Genomic DNA, 16,863 nt, shown 5'->3' with positions numbered 1-16,863 from the left:
TCTAGAATAGTAATGGCGGGCTTATATTTAGGTATTTGGCAGAGGCATCGACGTATAGCATGTTTGACAATTGGATTGAGCGATCCAAGACTGATTACATTTTAGGCTTGGATTAAAGGATTCCGCTGTACCCTGTATCTGGTGCGCCTCACCCTGCATAGAAGCGGGGGGGCGTGACCATGGGCTCCATGGGAAAATAGATACACAGCTTCTGGGCAAGACTGTGAGAAACAATAACAGCATCCAGAGCGTCAACCCAGCGTCTGTTGTACTGCGTATGGGTATCAAGAGCATAATACAAAAAGAAATGACTATCTAATGGGCAAGTGAGTGAAGCGACTTTGGTCCAAAGAGTCAGAAGCTGGAAGTGAAAAAAAGTTAATTTGGAAAGCATGCGCTGTATACTGTACATTCAGTCTGACTTTATCATTGATAAACCGTGTTACTCTATACACGTGCAAATGAACCATATGACTATGTTGTCACCTCGACTTTTTAGCTCTCACTTTTTGAATATTTCGTCGTGCCACTTGTCTCTTGTAAATCACTCACAAGGCCAATTATGACCATCGCTACAAATTTGTGTATCTTGCACTTCAGTATTCCGGACAGGGTATACTCTACTGCCTCTACTCAAGACTCACCTTCCATAGGAACGGTTGCAAAAAATGGCACACATGAATGGACATGCCAGCTCTCGATCTTAGAAGATAAATCCACAGTCCGAGCATCGCTTGCGCCCCTCACTCATTCGGAAGCGAAGCGTACTGAGTTTCAACACTGCTGTAGTCTTCAAGTAGCCGCTCCTGATGAGCTTCATCCTGATCCACGTCATGTCCTACTGAGTCTGCGCATTAAGAGCGACGACATCTTTAAAGGAATTGAATGTATGTACTGATTTATATGCCAAGTATTTGTATATTCTTTGTTCTGCAATAAGCTTGTGGGAAGAAACTGTAATTTAACCGATCCTGAAATAGTTCATTTGGAACGTAAGGATGTCTGGTTGGACCAAAACTATGAGTTCTACATAATCCTATCTTCCTTTCCACTCAAGCTCCTAGGCCCACACAATGCTGGCCACTGGACACACAGTTTAGCGTCCTCTGAATTCGACCCCATCGCTCGAAATATTGACCCTTTAGTAGAGATGATGACTCAGTTTGAAAATCATACATCAACCTCGGATGTCGAGTTCCGTTTCATTTCTAAAGCTGGGCTAGTTCTCGACCGCAAGCGAGCACATCACGCTGTTTTATCCATATATCCATCACTTTCAGCGAAGCTGACACTTGCTCAGCACAATCCCCACCAACGGCCTGCTACGACTGTCCTGACGGCACCTATTAGCACATGGGCCGTGTTTGAGAAGTTGATAGGATTCATTTACTCTGGAAGATTACCCTCAGATGGATATGTACCTCGGAGTGATCAATGGAGGGTTACATTTGATCTGGGCAAGGAGTATGGGTTAAACAAGTGCCCCAGCTCTACGCCTTGGGTGGAATGGCACCTTAATGAGCTCCAGCAAGTGATCACAGACGAAAACGTACTTGAAGTGTACTTTGGATGGGGATTTGAGCATCCCCCGGTTACTCAGATGTGCGTGCACCATGTGGTAGAGCGATCACAGGTACGCTTCCAAGGGCTAGACCTAGGCTCGCATGTAATGAGGCTGCTCAAGAGCCAGTATCGAGGCTGGCGTGGTTGCTATGAATTTGAGGAAGCCCTAGTGGTACTGACAATGAAGATGTATGCTGACCAGCAGCAACACCAAAAGCATGATAGCTATTTGAAGCAATTGATGGCTTAATGCCAAACATTCGGTAAAACAACAGGATGAAATCAAAATATCGGATCTACCCTTGCTATCAAGCTTTGCCCACAATTAGAGGTTACGGGTATTTTCTGAACGTTCAAACCAATGCGTAGTACCTGATGCTCTCGGTTTAGTTTAGTTTAGCAGTAAACAACTTAGGCATTCTTATAATGATAGCTAGGACAACACACGATTAAATGAAAAAACCAGGTACATTAACTGTAAGTTGGACATCAAGGTATTATCATCTGTTTCGTTACCTTTTAAAGTCCAGGTACACAAACATCCTTGTTGGTCCTGAAGTAAAAACCTTTCAGGAGTCGCAAATAAAGCCGTATCCAATAATTCCTGCCGCAATAATATTCTATTCAAAAACTCCAAAATAGAAAAATTATACGCCCAACGCGGGGGTCGAACCCGCAACTTTCAGATTAAAAGTCTGACACTCTACCGATTGAGTTAGCCGGGCTTTTGTTGAGTATTGTCGTAAATGACGCCTATTCATTTACCTAAATATGTATTTCCTTTCAATTTATTTATTTCCTATCATCCTATTTTCTACCATTTTTAAATAGTATTTCAGTAGCTTTTTCCTTCACTGCAAAAACGGCATCTCTCTTCTTATTATCGATGCCCTTTTGCAGGTGAGTTTATCTTCATTATTCTCATTATGAATTCTCAGAAAATTAGCAGTTATTAAAGATCTCTCTTCTTATTATCGATGCCCTTTTGCAGCATCCTCAAAATCATTCAAAGCATTACTTAGGATCACTATCGTATCCCAAAACCACGAGGCTCTTGCCCAATTCTTCATTTTTCATCATTACCTACTAGTTTCCAGAGATCACTAGTAGATGCTCTACGACAAATGGTAGCAAAGGTTCTTTTAACCTCTAACGCGACCTAGTTACTACTCCATTATTATTCTTCTTGACACTTTTTGATTGTACATATTCATCCTTTTGTTGTGATCATATTACAAACTTTTTGCTTTTCCTCAACCAAATTCTTTACCTTCACCACACACTTTTATTTTTCGCGCATATTTTAAAAAAAAAAAAAAAAAAAAAAAAAAAAAAAAAAAATTAGCTTTCTTTTTCCGTTTCATTTATCTCTTTCCTTATTTGTTACCTTTTTACTTGTTTACACACATTTTTATTTATTCATCCCCTTATTTGCCCTTTTTTTTCAAACAAAGACCTTTTATTTATCAACAATGAAACCCCCATCCAATATCAACGTTCAAAGCACCGCAAGCTCCTCTACCACGACCACATCCTCCAATTCCTTTCTTGACACCGATGGTGATGTAAATATGGAAACTACAACCAATCAGCATTTTAATCTTGCAGGAATTGAACGATTCGATAGCAAGACGGATGTTTCATCCTGGTTACGCGCTATGGACGCTTTGTACAAAATTTCCAACGTCAATGATAACTTCTTTACAGTTCGTGTTGCTCTACATATGGAAAAGATCGCACGTGATTGGAGTCTTAGACACATTGACGATCTTGAGACTAAGAATATCCTCACTTGGAAAAAATTCGCTCATGATTTTAAGGAACAATTTGCCAAGGCGGATGATGAGTTCGAGCTACGTTACAAGTACGACAATTTATCCATGAAACCGAACTCAGATGTTATGGAATTCGTCCGTGAGTTCGAGGCAGCATACTATCCACTTCGTGATAAAATTCCCGAAGGAGAAAAAGTATGGAACTTCCGTCGAGTCGCAGATTTATGGCTCCAGCGCAAGCTTCAGAAAGAGAACGCCACGACCTGGAATGAAGTCCTAGATGTTTGTCGCACAGAATCTCATAACTGGCACGCAAAGAGACTCTTAGACAAGGCATCAAGATCCAATGACAAACCTCATACTCCTCCTCCACATCAAGCATCTTACAAAAATAATGACTTTGTCAGACATTCAACCTCACATACCACTTATCATCGAAATAACTCTCATCAAAACAATTCTCATCAAAATAATTCACAACAACACCAAGACCGTCATCAAGACCGTCATCAAGACCATGACCATGTTGCGGAATCTACTATGGACATAGATTCCCTCAGAACAAGACGTCCACCTTGTCCTACTTGTGGCAGGCACGGCCATTCTGAGGTACAATGCTACAAAAACGGTGGCAATGGTCCCCGGTCATGCTATATCTGTGGCAAGACAGATCACAAAGGGTACGCTTGCCCTACAAAGCCTGATAATAAGCCTGACAAATCTGCCCATGTTAATCAATTACAAGCTCATACCGTTGAGCCTATTACAATGACAGATAAATCAGCACCACTAGAAGATCACATCAAAATGTTGCCTGAACAGATCTTCATCAAAACGAACGTCGGCTCAACTGAGCTGATTGCCCTTATCGACGGCGGATGCAATTGCAACGCGATCTCTACAACAGCGCTTAACAGGATCCGCGCATATGATCCTTCGCTCATAAAAAAAGAAACAAAACTCAATCGGCCAACAATCGCCACTACAGCCAATCTTAGTAACGTAAAGTTGACAAGCTTAGTCACTCTCGTATTTACTATCGGCAACTTTACTCATGACGAGGAATTTTGCGTGGCTGATATCCTAAGTCAAGACATTTACCTTGGCCTGGTTTGGTTAAAGAAGTATAATCCAAATACTGATTATGTTCAAGGAACTTTGACTTGGACTGTGAATGGAGCATCATACAAGGCTTCTTCCAAAGACTCATCCCTAAAGGTTCTTTCTTCGGAACCTCAAATGGATTCGTTGTGTACTCATCGAGCCATCCAGCGTGCTGTGTCAAATCAACAAGACCTGGGTTTGGTTTTTCTTCAAGATGAACAATCGACTCCGAAAATTTCTGCTCTTTCGTTAGCGGAAGTTATTAAAGACAACAATATTGATCCTACACTACAGAAGCTTTTATACGAATATGAAAATTCTGTCTTCACTCCATTGTCCGACTCTACCACCACAGAGACCTCAAGATCATCACATTGATACAGTAGACGCACGCCCGATCTATAAGCGAGCCTACAAGATGTCCCCAAAAGAGTTGTTAGTTTTAAAGCAACAACTTGATGATTTACTTAAGAAAGGCTTTATCAGACCTTCCATTTCCCCGTGGGCATCCCCTGTTCTATTCGTGACCAAGAGCGATGGTTCCCTCCGGCTGTGTATTGATTATAGAGCTTTGAACTCAATCACAATCAAGAATAGGTACCCACTTCCCTTGATCGAAGAATTTTTCGATCGATTTACTGGTGCTACTGTTTTCTCCAAGCTAGACTTAGAAAGTGCTTTTAATCAAGTGCGTATTCACCCTGCAGACATTCCAAAAACTGCTTTCAATACAAGATATGGCCATTTCGAATACGTAGTCATGCCTTTTGGTCTCACAGGAGGACCTGCTACATGCCAGACTTTAACCAATGATGTCTTAAAGGAATTCTTGGACAAGTTCGTTGTTGTCTTTTTAGACGACATCCTTATTTTCTCTTCTTCTATGAAAGAGCATGTTCAACATCTCAAGCTGGTTCTAGAAGCTTTGAAATCGGCTTCCCTTCACGCAAAGCCCAGCAAGTGTACCTTTGGTGTATCTGAAGTCAAATTCTTGGGTCATGTCATATCCTCTCGAGGTATTGAAGTCGATCCAGACAAGGTTGCAGTCCTTAAAGATTGGCCCACTCCATCCAATGTTCAAGAATTACGCTCATTCTTAGGCTTCACAAATTACTACAGGCGATTTATACGCAACTTCGCCAAGATTGCAAGCCCCTTGACTGATTTATTAAAGCAAGAAGGACAAAACAATGCCAAAAAGAGACCTTTACCACAATGGACTCCTAGCCATCAAGCAGCCATGGACAAGTTGATTCAATTGCTTACCTCAACACCAGTTCTTTACCCCGGAGACTTTTCTAAGCCATTTTTTGTGGAAACTGATGCCTCTGACATTGCTACAGGAGCAGTTCTTTCACAAATGATCGATAACCGTCTTCACCCGGTTGCTTTTGTGTCACACAAGCTCTCTAATTCTGAGAAAAATTTTCCAGTCCATGAAAAGGAACTATTGGCCATAGTCCGAGCATGTGGAGCATGGCGCTCTTACCTCTTAGGATCAGTAGTAACCGTCTTCACTGATCACGCTAGCCTACGCTTTTTATTTAATCAACCTCATCTGAGCGGTCGTATGGCCAGATGGATTGAATTTTTGGCGCCCTACAATCTTGATATTCAATATCGTCGAGGTGTCGATAACTCAGCCGCAGATGCTTTGTCTCGTTTATCTACACCAACAGTTGCCTCTCTTGCAACTACTTCATCTATAAAAGACTTTGCCGCTGATAATGTTGACTGGCCTTTATACATCTATGCCTATTTCAAGGATGGATCCTTACCTGAAGATGATGAATCTGCTAAACTAGTAAGAGATGAAGCAATTCATTTCCAAGTCGATCACGACACTTTGTGTCGTATAACAGAACACGGCCCAGTCCCATTTGTTCCTTTCGTCAATCGAGCTGATACTCTATATATGTATCATGCTGGCTTTGGTCATCTTGGCCGAAACGGCTTATTCGATCTGGTTTCAACTCGTGTATGGTGGCCAACCCTTCGTGCTGATATTATAACAATGGTCTCAGCTTGTCCTGAATGTCAGCTGTTAGCCCGTCAAGATGCCACTGTTGCACCTCTACATCCTCTAGAGCCTACCTTGCCCTTTCAGCGCTGGGGAATGGACTTCATAGGAGCCCTACCGAAAACCAAGAATGGCAATCGTTGGATTATCACCGCAATTGATTATGCTACCAACTGGCCCTTAGCCCGTGCTGTGCATGAAGCGACTGCATCGGCAGTTGCTGACTTTATTTATGAGGAAATTTTTATGCAGTTTGGATGTCCATCTGAAATTGTCACAGACCGTGGATCAAATTTCACGGCAGCGACCTTACAGCGATATATGAATCGGATGGGTACGAACCATCAACTAACATCTGCATACCATCCCCGAGCCAACGGAAAGTGCGAACGATTTAACGGCTTATTAGGCACAATGATTAACAAGTTTGTCGGAAATCATCGTACAGCTTGGGACAGATACATTTTACAAGCCTTATTCGCATGTCGAGTTCGTATACACTCTATCACTAAAGTGTCACCTTTTAAACTGGTTTATGGTCTAGATCCAGTTATCCCTGGAGATACTTCTCACCCTCATTTATTCGACTTCATAACGGAAGATGATTACTCAGCTTACAGACAACAACAGTTTGATCAGATTGATGAAATACGTCGCAAGGCACATGGTCTACAACAGAAAGCAGCAGATCTTATGGCTTCTACCTATGACAAGCAGAATGAAATCGACGAAAATAAATTTCTTCCAGGTGATGCTGTCCTTGTGAAGCACTTCGCTAAGAAGAAATTTGATCAAAGTTTTTATGGTCCCTTACGTATTGTTCGAGCAACGCCTCTACATACCTTTCAGCTTGCATGGCCTGACGGTACGATAAAAGCTGACTTAGTCCATCAAGATAGATTGAAGAAGGCTGTTCTAGTCGATAACGAGATGCCTAAGGCGCCTTGGTATAAACCAAAAAGCGCTTCTGATGAATTTTCTATGGATAATTCCATGGACGGATCACCCATTGAACTTGATCCAGTAACGGCACAAATTCAAGATGCTGCACGACAACGTGTAGCTCAAGAGCAGTTCATCGCTGATCGTGATGCTGTAGCTCCTCTTTCTCCTATCATTCCTCCAGCAAATGCTGCTGAGATTTATCAGAGAGAGCTACGGCGTCTATCCAGGCACTCCAGGAGTAGTGCCAATCCGAATGGAGGGGTGTCGTAAATGACGCCTATTCATTTACCTAAATATGTATTTCCTTTCAATTTATTTATTTCCTATCATCCTATTTTCTACCATTTTTAAATAGTATTTCAGTAGCTTTTTCCTTCACTGCAAAAACGGCATCTCTCTTCTTATTATCGATGCCCTTTTGCAGGTGAGTTTATCTTCATTATTCTCATTATGAATTCTCAGAAAATTAGCAGTTATTAAAGATCTCTCTTCTTATTATCGATGCCCTTTTGCAGCATCCTCAAAATCATTCAAAGCATTACTTAGGATCACTATCGTATCCCAAAACCACGAGGCTCTTGCCCAATTCTTCATTTTTCATCATTACCTACTAGTTTCCAGAGATCACTAGTAGATGCTCTACGACAGTATCGCTCTGATAATTATATACTTTAATCCTAAATACAATCACGGGACTATAAGGTATGCTGATAGTGTAATAGAAAATATATTTATTACAAGTCGTCCTAAATCGAGGCAACTTAGCTCACGTCCTATAACAAGTGACGTCATGGTAGGTAGGACCAGAGGTATACCTATAGTGGTACCCTCAAACCCACCCCGTCCTGCCTGGACGTGAGCTAGCCACCCGATCCTCCGCTATAATAAATAGTGGACTCTCCGTCCTGAAGTGTTCCTTACCTTTATCTTGGTACAACACTTCAAATTGACTGATCCATATTCGACCCGGACTGTCGGACCATTATAAAACTCTTCTCCGATCCATCAAGTCGGACGCTACATTAACACTGCCCCTCTCTTAACACCCCTTACACACCCTACGTTAGCGCACAAGAGTGCAAAAGTATTTATCAACCCAAGATGTCTGGGGCTGAAAAAATTCAACTCCATCATCGACAAGATGATGGAGAAACAAGCAGAATGAACAATTTCAAAAAACAAAAACTTCCCCTTGACGGCCAAGACGCGCAAAAACCAAGCCAAAGTATTGGGGCCACCACCCCAATTGCAATGAATTCCACTCAACGCTGTTCTTATAATCCCAAAAAGGGACTAAAACAAATGCAAGTTGATCAAGAGCGCGCTGCTACCGAGACAGCAATTGACGAAGACGACGAAGAAATGGATGACGAAACAGAGTGGATCGAAGTTCAGAGAACTAAGGAAAGGTTTTTCGTGGCCACGGCTCCTGTGGATCTGATCTATGGCGACACCTACGCTATGAAAAGAGATGAACTCCAGCAGATCCTCATTCACCAAGGCATCCACTGCACGGAGGGACCAACCCGTATCAAGAATAAGGACGGACAAAAAGTTTTTCGCGTCGCCGTTGAAACGCTGGGTGACCTAGAGAACCTGCTGGAACTCACTCACCATAAAGAAGACGAAGAAAACGGAACATCTTCGGAGCAGCCTATCTTCACCAGAGTCGATCAGGACCAACGCATCACAGAACAGGATAGATCAGTTGAAATTTACGGTCTTCATCCCAAGACTGATGATTTCAGGATCAAATCAGCGATGGCTCAGTTTGGCGAAGTGGAAAAAATTGTAACTCGTCCATGCAAAAATGGTATCAAAATTGTGGCAAGAGTTCTCTTTAGACAAGAGGAGAGTGTAAAGAAAATCCAAGCGGAAAAGAAAAAGTGGGTTTTCGTTGGTAGAGATCTTGCTCGTTTAAGTACAATTGGAAAGGAGAAAGTAGTGTGGGAACTGCGTTATGTCGCAAAGCTGTCTCAACTCCCTATGGGAACAACGCCTTTGGACTTGAAAGAGATCCTGGGCGAAAATAAGGCTGAGTTTTTAATTATCCCAAGGATTTTCTCGAAAGAGGGTAAATACACAAAGACTTTACGTGAAGCATTCGTTTATTTCTCATCAGAAGCAGACATGGTTAGCTGCATGGAGATTCCCATTAAAGTAGGTGGGAAAGAAACTATGTGGGGAGATAAAGAAGACAAAAGATGTAGAGAGTGCGGTGAACTAGGCCATATTCAAAGGGTGTGCACAATTTACATTGAAAGAATGAAGACTAAGGCCCACATCCAGGCAGTGAAAGAGTACCAAAGAGGTGGAGCGCTTAAGGTCACGGCTAACCGTACATTTGCACAGATCATTGGAAGTAGCAGCCAAAATGGAGAACAGACACAGAGACAAAGCGAATTGCAAAATGGACCGCAAAATGGACCGCAAAATGGACTGCAGAATGGACAAAACAGCGGGCCACAACAAAATAAGCAACAACAGCCTGGACAGCAGCATAATGGACAAAATAAAGCTATGCAAAATGTATTGGAAAAGAAAATTGGACAGCTTCAAGAGACTATCGTTAGAATGCAACAGGAGCAATTACAGCTTGCGCAGACCAATCAGATGTTGATGTCTATAGTGATTCAAATGCTCTCAAAGAATATGGGCATCACTGTCCCTAAGGAACAGCTAATGGCAGTCGGTCTGAGCGCAGACACAAGTCGCAGCGCGATGAAGTCAAAGAAAGGCCAGAACTCCAGTGGACTAGCTATCCCAGACACGAACGAGACTTTGGCCGCTATTATGGCGCTAATGGGCCCACCCAGGGCTGCTGAAAAAACAGTACCATTGCCATCAAAGCCTGTAGTGATAATTGGACAATCCTCAAAACCTTCCTTAAATGAGTAATACGCCTAACATAGTAACATGTAGGACAGTAAATAGAGATGGAAAGAATGATAGATTGAAGTTAGGAACCTTCAATACACAGGGAATTTTAACAGCTGGAAAATTGGAAACACTTTGTCATTGGGGAGAGTCAGAAGAGTATGATGTTATTGCGTTACAAGAGACAAATATGAATCATGGTGCGAAAATAGCAGCAGACTATATAAAACAAGAAAGTTATAAATTTTGGTGGTTAACAGGTGAGGAAGGGAAAACGCGAGGTACGGGAGTCGGCCTCATTATCCACAAGTGGCTATGGGTACATGCTGGGAGAATATCCTCATGTGGAAGCAGAGGGCAGTCTAGAGATTTTAATTTCAAAGGACAATTAAAGCTTCGGGTGATTAATTGTTATGTACCCAGTGAAGATAGAACGAATCGTGAAAAGGAAAAGCAGCGCAGAGAATTAAGCGAGTGGCTCAAAGGAGAATGTATTAGTGCAAGAGCAGAACGCAGGGAGGTAATTATTATGGGAGACTTCAATGGGGTATGCAATCCCAGGATTGACAGAAAAAACTGCACAAGGACCAGCACCAATCCAGAAACCGATATCCTAAAATGGCTACAAACAGAGCAATTCTACGACACCTACAGGGCGTTACACCCAACAACACAAGACTTTACATGCCAAGGTGTCAGCCGAATTGACATGATCTTTACAGATAGCTTGTTGGTGGGCAAGCTTGTGTATGTTGATCACAGTTCGGTTGATGGAGTCTCGTCGGACCATAAAATGGTGACGGCCAATATCACAATCCAAGCACTCATCCACAAGGCAGATCCTCTTAAGTACAAGAAACCCAAAGGCTTCCGCTTTCAATTTCGAGACATTAACAAGACACAGTGGGATGATTTTGAAAATGCCTTAAACATGGCTCTCGACGATCAGGAGAAAATGAGGAATCTTGGACTCAAATATGAGAACCAAAATGAAGGCAGAATAACTCCGGAAGAATTAGAGAAGGTAAAGGTGGAACAAGCGTGGCGCTGGTACTCAAAAACAGTGCTTCGCTGTGCAAAAGCGACCCTACCAGGTAAAACAGTAGGTAGATCAGGGGTGAAACCTCAAGCAGAACTCTCGATCTTACACTTAGTGCGGGACCTAAGCAAGATCAAGCAAGCAACGGTGGCAATTAGACGGAGAAGACGAACCGATCTAGAGGATAGTGCAAGAGAATATCTAGAGGCGGAGCGGATCAAATTCAACAACCACGCGAAATGGATGAGGGAAGAAACGGAAAGAGGAATGGAGGATCTAGGCGAGGTGCCTGGGTGGAACGCAGATGAAGAAGAATGGGAGACATGGAGCAAGGGTATCAAGAAAAGATGGGTACAGGCAATATCGGAGATGCAGACAGAGAGGCGTTTAGAAAAAGCATCGAAGATGACAGAGTGGATTGAACAGAGATGCGGACAGCTGCTTACGGCGACAGGTCGGATGATTGATAAGTTGTTAGGTAGAGGACATGGAAGAGTCATACTGGACAGGATTCAAGTACAGGAGGACGGTGACACTTTCAACATTCTTGAGCCAGAAGGTATTAAAAGGCACGTCAGAGAATGGTTTCAAAAGTGGCACGGTCCCAGGCCTGCAAAACCTCTGGAACAAGGAACACGCTGGGAAAGACAATACGCACCACACGAAAGGATCAAGGAAGAATGGTATGATGGGCTCATGAGCCCACCTTCATGGGAGGAATTTATGGTAGTGATCCAAGAGACACCAAAGAACAAAGCACCAGGAGTATCAGGCACCACGAACGATTTATTTCAACATCAAGGCCAAGTCGGACATAACATTCTTTTCCAGATTGTTGGTGCCACAATAGTCCAAGAAACAATACCAAAGGATTGGAAAACTGGACTATTGTATTGCATCCCAAAGGCAGCAGAATGGTCAGGAAGCATGGCGGAAGTCAGGCCGATTGCGCTTCTAGAACATGCAAGAAAAATCATGTTCACAGTTCTAACCAATAGACTTAGTGAAATGATGCGGCGTCATAACATCTTGCGGGGGCCTAACTTTTCTGTCTTAAAAGGAACGACGACAAAGGACCCAATTCATATCCTCCAAGCAGCAATGGAAGATGCTAGAGAGTTTCGCAAGGAGCAATGGATAGTGTTCCAAGATATGAAAAGGTGTTTTGATTCGGTCAATTGTGCTTCCGATGGTATGTTGTCCAGAGGGCTACGTCGCTTACGAGTTCCAGAGGCATTTATCAGGTTGTGTGAGAACATCGCTGTTACCAAGGTCAATAGAGTTATTACAGAATACGGGCTTACGAAAGAGTACCGCCCAGAATGCGGTCTGGATCAAGGAGGCGTAGAGTGCCCTTTACTCTGGCGAATAGCTTATGATCCACTACTATGTGAAGTTATGGACCACATGAAGGGATACAGAATAGAGGGCCCTCCAGATACACCTCAGCTCGCATGTCTGGCTTTTGTGGACGACACGACATGGATATCTGACTCCAAGCAACATGTACAGGATATACTAGATGTCGCCACGTCCTTTTTTGTTCTTAACGGGGTCGAAATCAATGCGAAAAAGACGCAGGTGCTAACACTAAACAGCAAGCTCAACAATAACAATAATCTCCATTTTGGTACACCGGCAGAAGAAATCCGCCCGCTGGGCAAAGATGACCCTGTCCGGATACTAGGTGTCTGGGTAACAGCCAGAGGGTCGGTGAAGACAACAGAGAACATTGTAGAAAGAGAAGTCACGTCAATGTGTAGTATTCTCTCCTCAAAAGCAGTAACCGACAAACAGACAGCATATCTCATCAATAACGTCCTCATACCCAAGGTGCTTTATAGGATTTCGGCACAGATACTTCCCCCTTCTTTTGTGAGACGAATGACAGGTAAGTATATGAAGCTATGTAAGAGCAAAGCACGTATGCCGTCAACCACACCCAACAGCATAATGCATCACCCTAGATTCTATGCAATTAAAAACTTAGAAGACGCACAGACAGAGGAGCAGATATCAACCCTGTTCCTACGCCTAAATGACAATGGGTTGATGGGACGTATCTGTAGAGCACGTCTCATTGCCCTCCAGAAGCGCCTTAGGACGAGCAAGCTCCCAACTGCAGAGCCACACAAAATAAAAGCATACAAACACAACTTCGCATCAAGCGTCTGTAAACTAATGGCCGATCGACAAGTGAAGTTTGACTTGCAACTAGCAAACGATTTTGGGCTCCCTGGAAATGCTCTCAATATAGCAGACATGCTTCATGGCATTGTGGATGACCAGCCTGTGCGGGAATTAGCAGCAAGAGGAATATATTATGCTGAGCAAACTCTAGACGAGGATTCGTCACTCAAATCCTGGAATGAGGTACGTACGAAAAGGAGAGACCCAAAGGCATCTCCAGCATGGTTCCACAATGTTCAAAATGCCCTTCATGAGTCCCTTTACACACACAACTTTATCGAAGTATGGTGTAGAGACAAAAAGAACATTCTTCAGAGACTAGACGAAGAGGAAGAGAGAGATTTAAGGGAGCTCCAACAGCTAAATGAGACTGAAAACAATGAGAGAGCAGATGAACTACTCACAGAAGACAATATGTTGGAGGAGCAGCCCACTGAGGATGATGAGGATGATGAAGTTGGATATATAAGTTACCTCAGTGACGTGGAAGAAGACCCCAGAGAGCCACTTGATCCCCTAAGTGTAGAACAGCGGGAGGAAAGAGAAAGAAGAGCACAGTGTTACATACAAGAGGGTATGCAGGAGTATGAAGGATACACTGAGTCTGATCGCGAACTCCAAAAAGAATACTTGCGAGAAAATTTTGAAAAAAGAGAGCGTTTGAGAGAAAAAGAGCGCGAAGCTAACGAGAGGCATAGGCTGTGGAAAGATCCTCAAGGAAGGAAAATGTTACAATTTCGCGACCGTTTGGAAAGAGGGAAGAGGGAGCAATGGTTGCTAAGAAAAATAGAGCAAGAGAGGAAAAAAGAAGAGGCGGAGAGAAGGAGAGTGTGGCGACGTGAACAGTGGGTGCAAGCCAAGCAAGAAGCCGCACACTCGAAGGCTATCGAAAGAGCTCGCCGTCAAGAACGCCTACGGTTACAGGCTAGGTTTCAAAGGCTCGATGAACAAGGAAGAAGAGAACAGCGACGACGAGCGGCTTTCAACCGAGCAAGACGTAGAGCACAAGAGCGAAACAAGATACGTGGACGCCATGAACTCGACGAACAAGCTCTCGATAGGAGGCTCAGGACGAAAGCGCAAGAAGAGATGGACTCCTCAAGAACAAGGAATAATAAAATCCCAGAGGGTCATCATCGGTGGTTTGGCTCCTCTGAGTGCCTAGGTGTAGAGATCCCACAGGTTGACATGGACAATATACTGCGTCAAAGAGAGAAACTATCAACGATGAGTCAGCTAACACTTTACTCCGATGGGTCCCTTGAAGAGGCAGGAAGAAGGGCGGCGCGGATGGCTTTCGGAGTGGTGGCTCAGATAGGCCCAGAAAGCTTCTCAAATGTAGTTTCAGGTAGAGTCGATGGGTATGCTTCATCCACCAAGGCAGAGCTAGTAGGACTGTACGCAGCCATTCTAGTCAGTCCCCGTAACGTTCCAACGACTGTCTACATAGACAACATGGCGGTAGTGGTTCAGTTCAAGGACCTTGCTCAAAAGCGAGAAGCAAGCACTGAACGGCAGCGATTGCGATCCAAGTACGCAGTGTGGTGGGCAGCCATTTCGAGAGCGCTCTTTAAGCAGGGCGGGAAGGTAACTGTGAAATGGGTCAAGGGCCATGCTGGGAATAGAGGCAATATAAGGGCAGACCAAGCCGCCAAAGATGCTCATTTTAGCGAAATGTGGACAATCAAAGTACTGGAACACAACGATCTGCGCTGCCACGCTATTTTCGAGAACGAGGTGGTGGAGGATGATCTTAGACACCTGCTAAAACTCCAATCAGCAGTGAGAACACATTACTTGTGGGCGTCTCAGAACAGAGTCAGGAATTATATTGCAGACTGGCGAGAAGTAGAATGGAAAGCAAGCCTGCATATTCTTCACGATGGCAACACGCCTAGAGGCCTCTTCACCAGCCCAGCAGATTGTCACAAGAGAGCGCACAGAATAAAGAAGGTCCATGGTATGCTTCCTACACTCACTTATATGAGGCAGTGGCGACCGGACCTGTATGAGACTGACATCTGCAGGATGTGTGAACAGGAGCAGGAGGACATAGAACACCTCTGGCGATGTCCCATGACACTGGACGAGCAATTGAAAGGTTGGAAGCAGGCCATAGAACTCATCACGAAGGATGGCAAAAGAGCATTAGTGAAGGAGAAGAAGCTCTGGGAAGACAAACAAGGGAAAACACAGGAGCCAAACCTGAATAAAGGAGGCCCCTCGTTTACACCTGTAGCCGACAACGTGATTTGGGGCTCTTTGGAAGCGATGTTCAAGGGCGTCAGAGAGATTCGACATGCGAGCACTCTGTTTGGTGAGGAAGATGTGGATATGGGACGGAGGAACGAGGGTGAGCATGCCCACTGGACTGTCCAAGACTTGTACCACGGTTTGGTGCCGAAGGAACTGATACAAAAATGGAAGACGATCTTCAGAACCACAGCATCGATCTCAAGGTACATTGTTTGCCGCTTTGTCAAGTCAATCGAGGAACTCGGCAGGACTGAAATCTGGAACAGACGCTGCAAAGTCACCGTCAACTGGGAAAGAGAAAATGGTATCACCTCTGTGAGCAAACGCGCCAGGGGACGCAACTGTGTTGGGAGGCACAGACGTAGCAGAGGTGAATTCTTTGGCTCTCACCAGGGACAACGACGAACAGCAGATGTGAAGGCGATCAGGACTGAGGCAGACCGGCGAGTGGCGGCAAGCTACCGGCAGCAGGTGGAATTGGCGATTATGGAGCGCCTGGAAAGCTGTAAATTTTTGATGATTGAGGACAGCGGCTAAAGGATGACCTTCGCGCACAACAGGCCAAGTAGGGAGTAGAGCCGTGCCACAGGTCCTCTGGGACCAAGGAAGTCTACTCAATGCTGACGTGGTTTATGAACAGGATGTAGTACTGTGGCAGTATGACGATGCGGCTTCGGCCGATTATTGGATACCGCTTTATTTGCGACCCCAGTAATGGGGCAACCCATTTATAGAGCTAACATCAAAATAAATCCTACATGACCTCGTGGGTCCTTGTTATCAAAAAAAAAAAAAAAAAAAAAAAAAAAATCTTGGTACAACACTTCAGGTATGCAACCTCATTCATCTCAGCACTAGTTACTTGTATAGTATTATATGTATCATAAACTAATAAAGACCTTTATCTTGGTACAACATTTCAGTGTGTTCTATGTATTTGCGTCTCGTTGCGGTTTTTAAGGGCATCTCAGTATAACCCCCCGGTTCTTAAGACAGTGATTTTTTCATCAGCTCTATATGATTCCTAGTTGGTCCAGTGGTCAGGATTTGTCGCTCTCACCGACAAGGCCCGGGTTCGATCCCCGGACTGGGAA

The 16,863-nt window shown here is 43.9% G+C and overlaps 1 protein-coding gene and 2 non-coding genes across 3 annotated transcripts; 2 read left to right on the top strand and 1 right to left on the bottom strand.

Annotated features, from left to right (window-relative positions):
* Positions 1–562: 562 nt before the first annotated feature.
* On the top strand, positions 563–1,813 carry BCR41DRAFT_370825 (hypothetical protein; the record flags this gene model as incomplete). Its single annotated transcript, XM_022026559.1, has 2 exons — positions 563–887; positions 912–1,813. The coding sequence occupies 2 exons, from the start codon at positions 563–565 to the stop codon at positions 1,811–1,813; spliced, it is 1,227 nt and encodes a 408-aa protein (XP_021881214.1).
* Positions 1,814–2,215: 402 nt separating this feature from the next.
* On the bottom strand, positions 2,216–2,288 carry BCR41DRAFT_t75. The gene has a single exon. It is a non-coding gene; the product is annotated as a tRNA-Lys (tRNA).
* A 14,503-nt stretch (positions 2,289–16,791) lies between these two features.
* BCR41DRAFT_t76 lies at positions 16,792–16,863 on the top strand. Its single transcript has one exon. It is a non-coding gene; the product is annotated as a tRNA-Glu (tRNA).

Source organism: Lobosporangium transversale (assembly GCF_002105155.1).
Source record: "Lobosporangium transversale strain NRRL 3116 chromosome Unknown BCR41scaffold_19, whole genome shotgun sequence".
NCBI lineage: Eukaryota > Fungi > Mortierellomycota > Mortierellomycetes > Mortierellales > Mortierellaceae > Lobosporangium > Lobosporangium transversale.
This window is presented reverse-complemented; position numbering and strand designations above follow the sequence as displayed.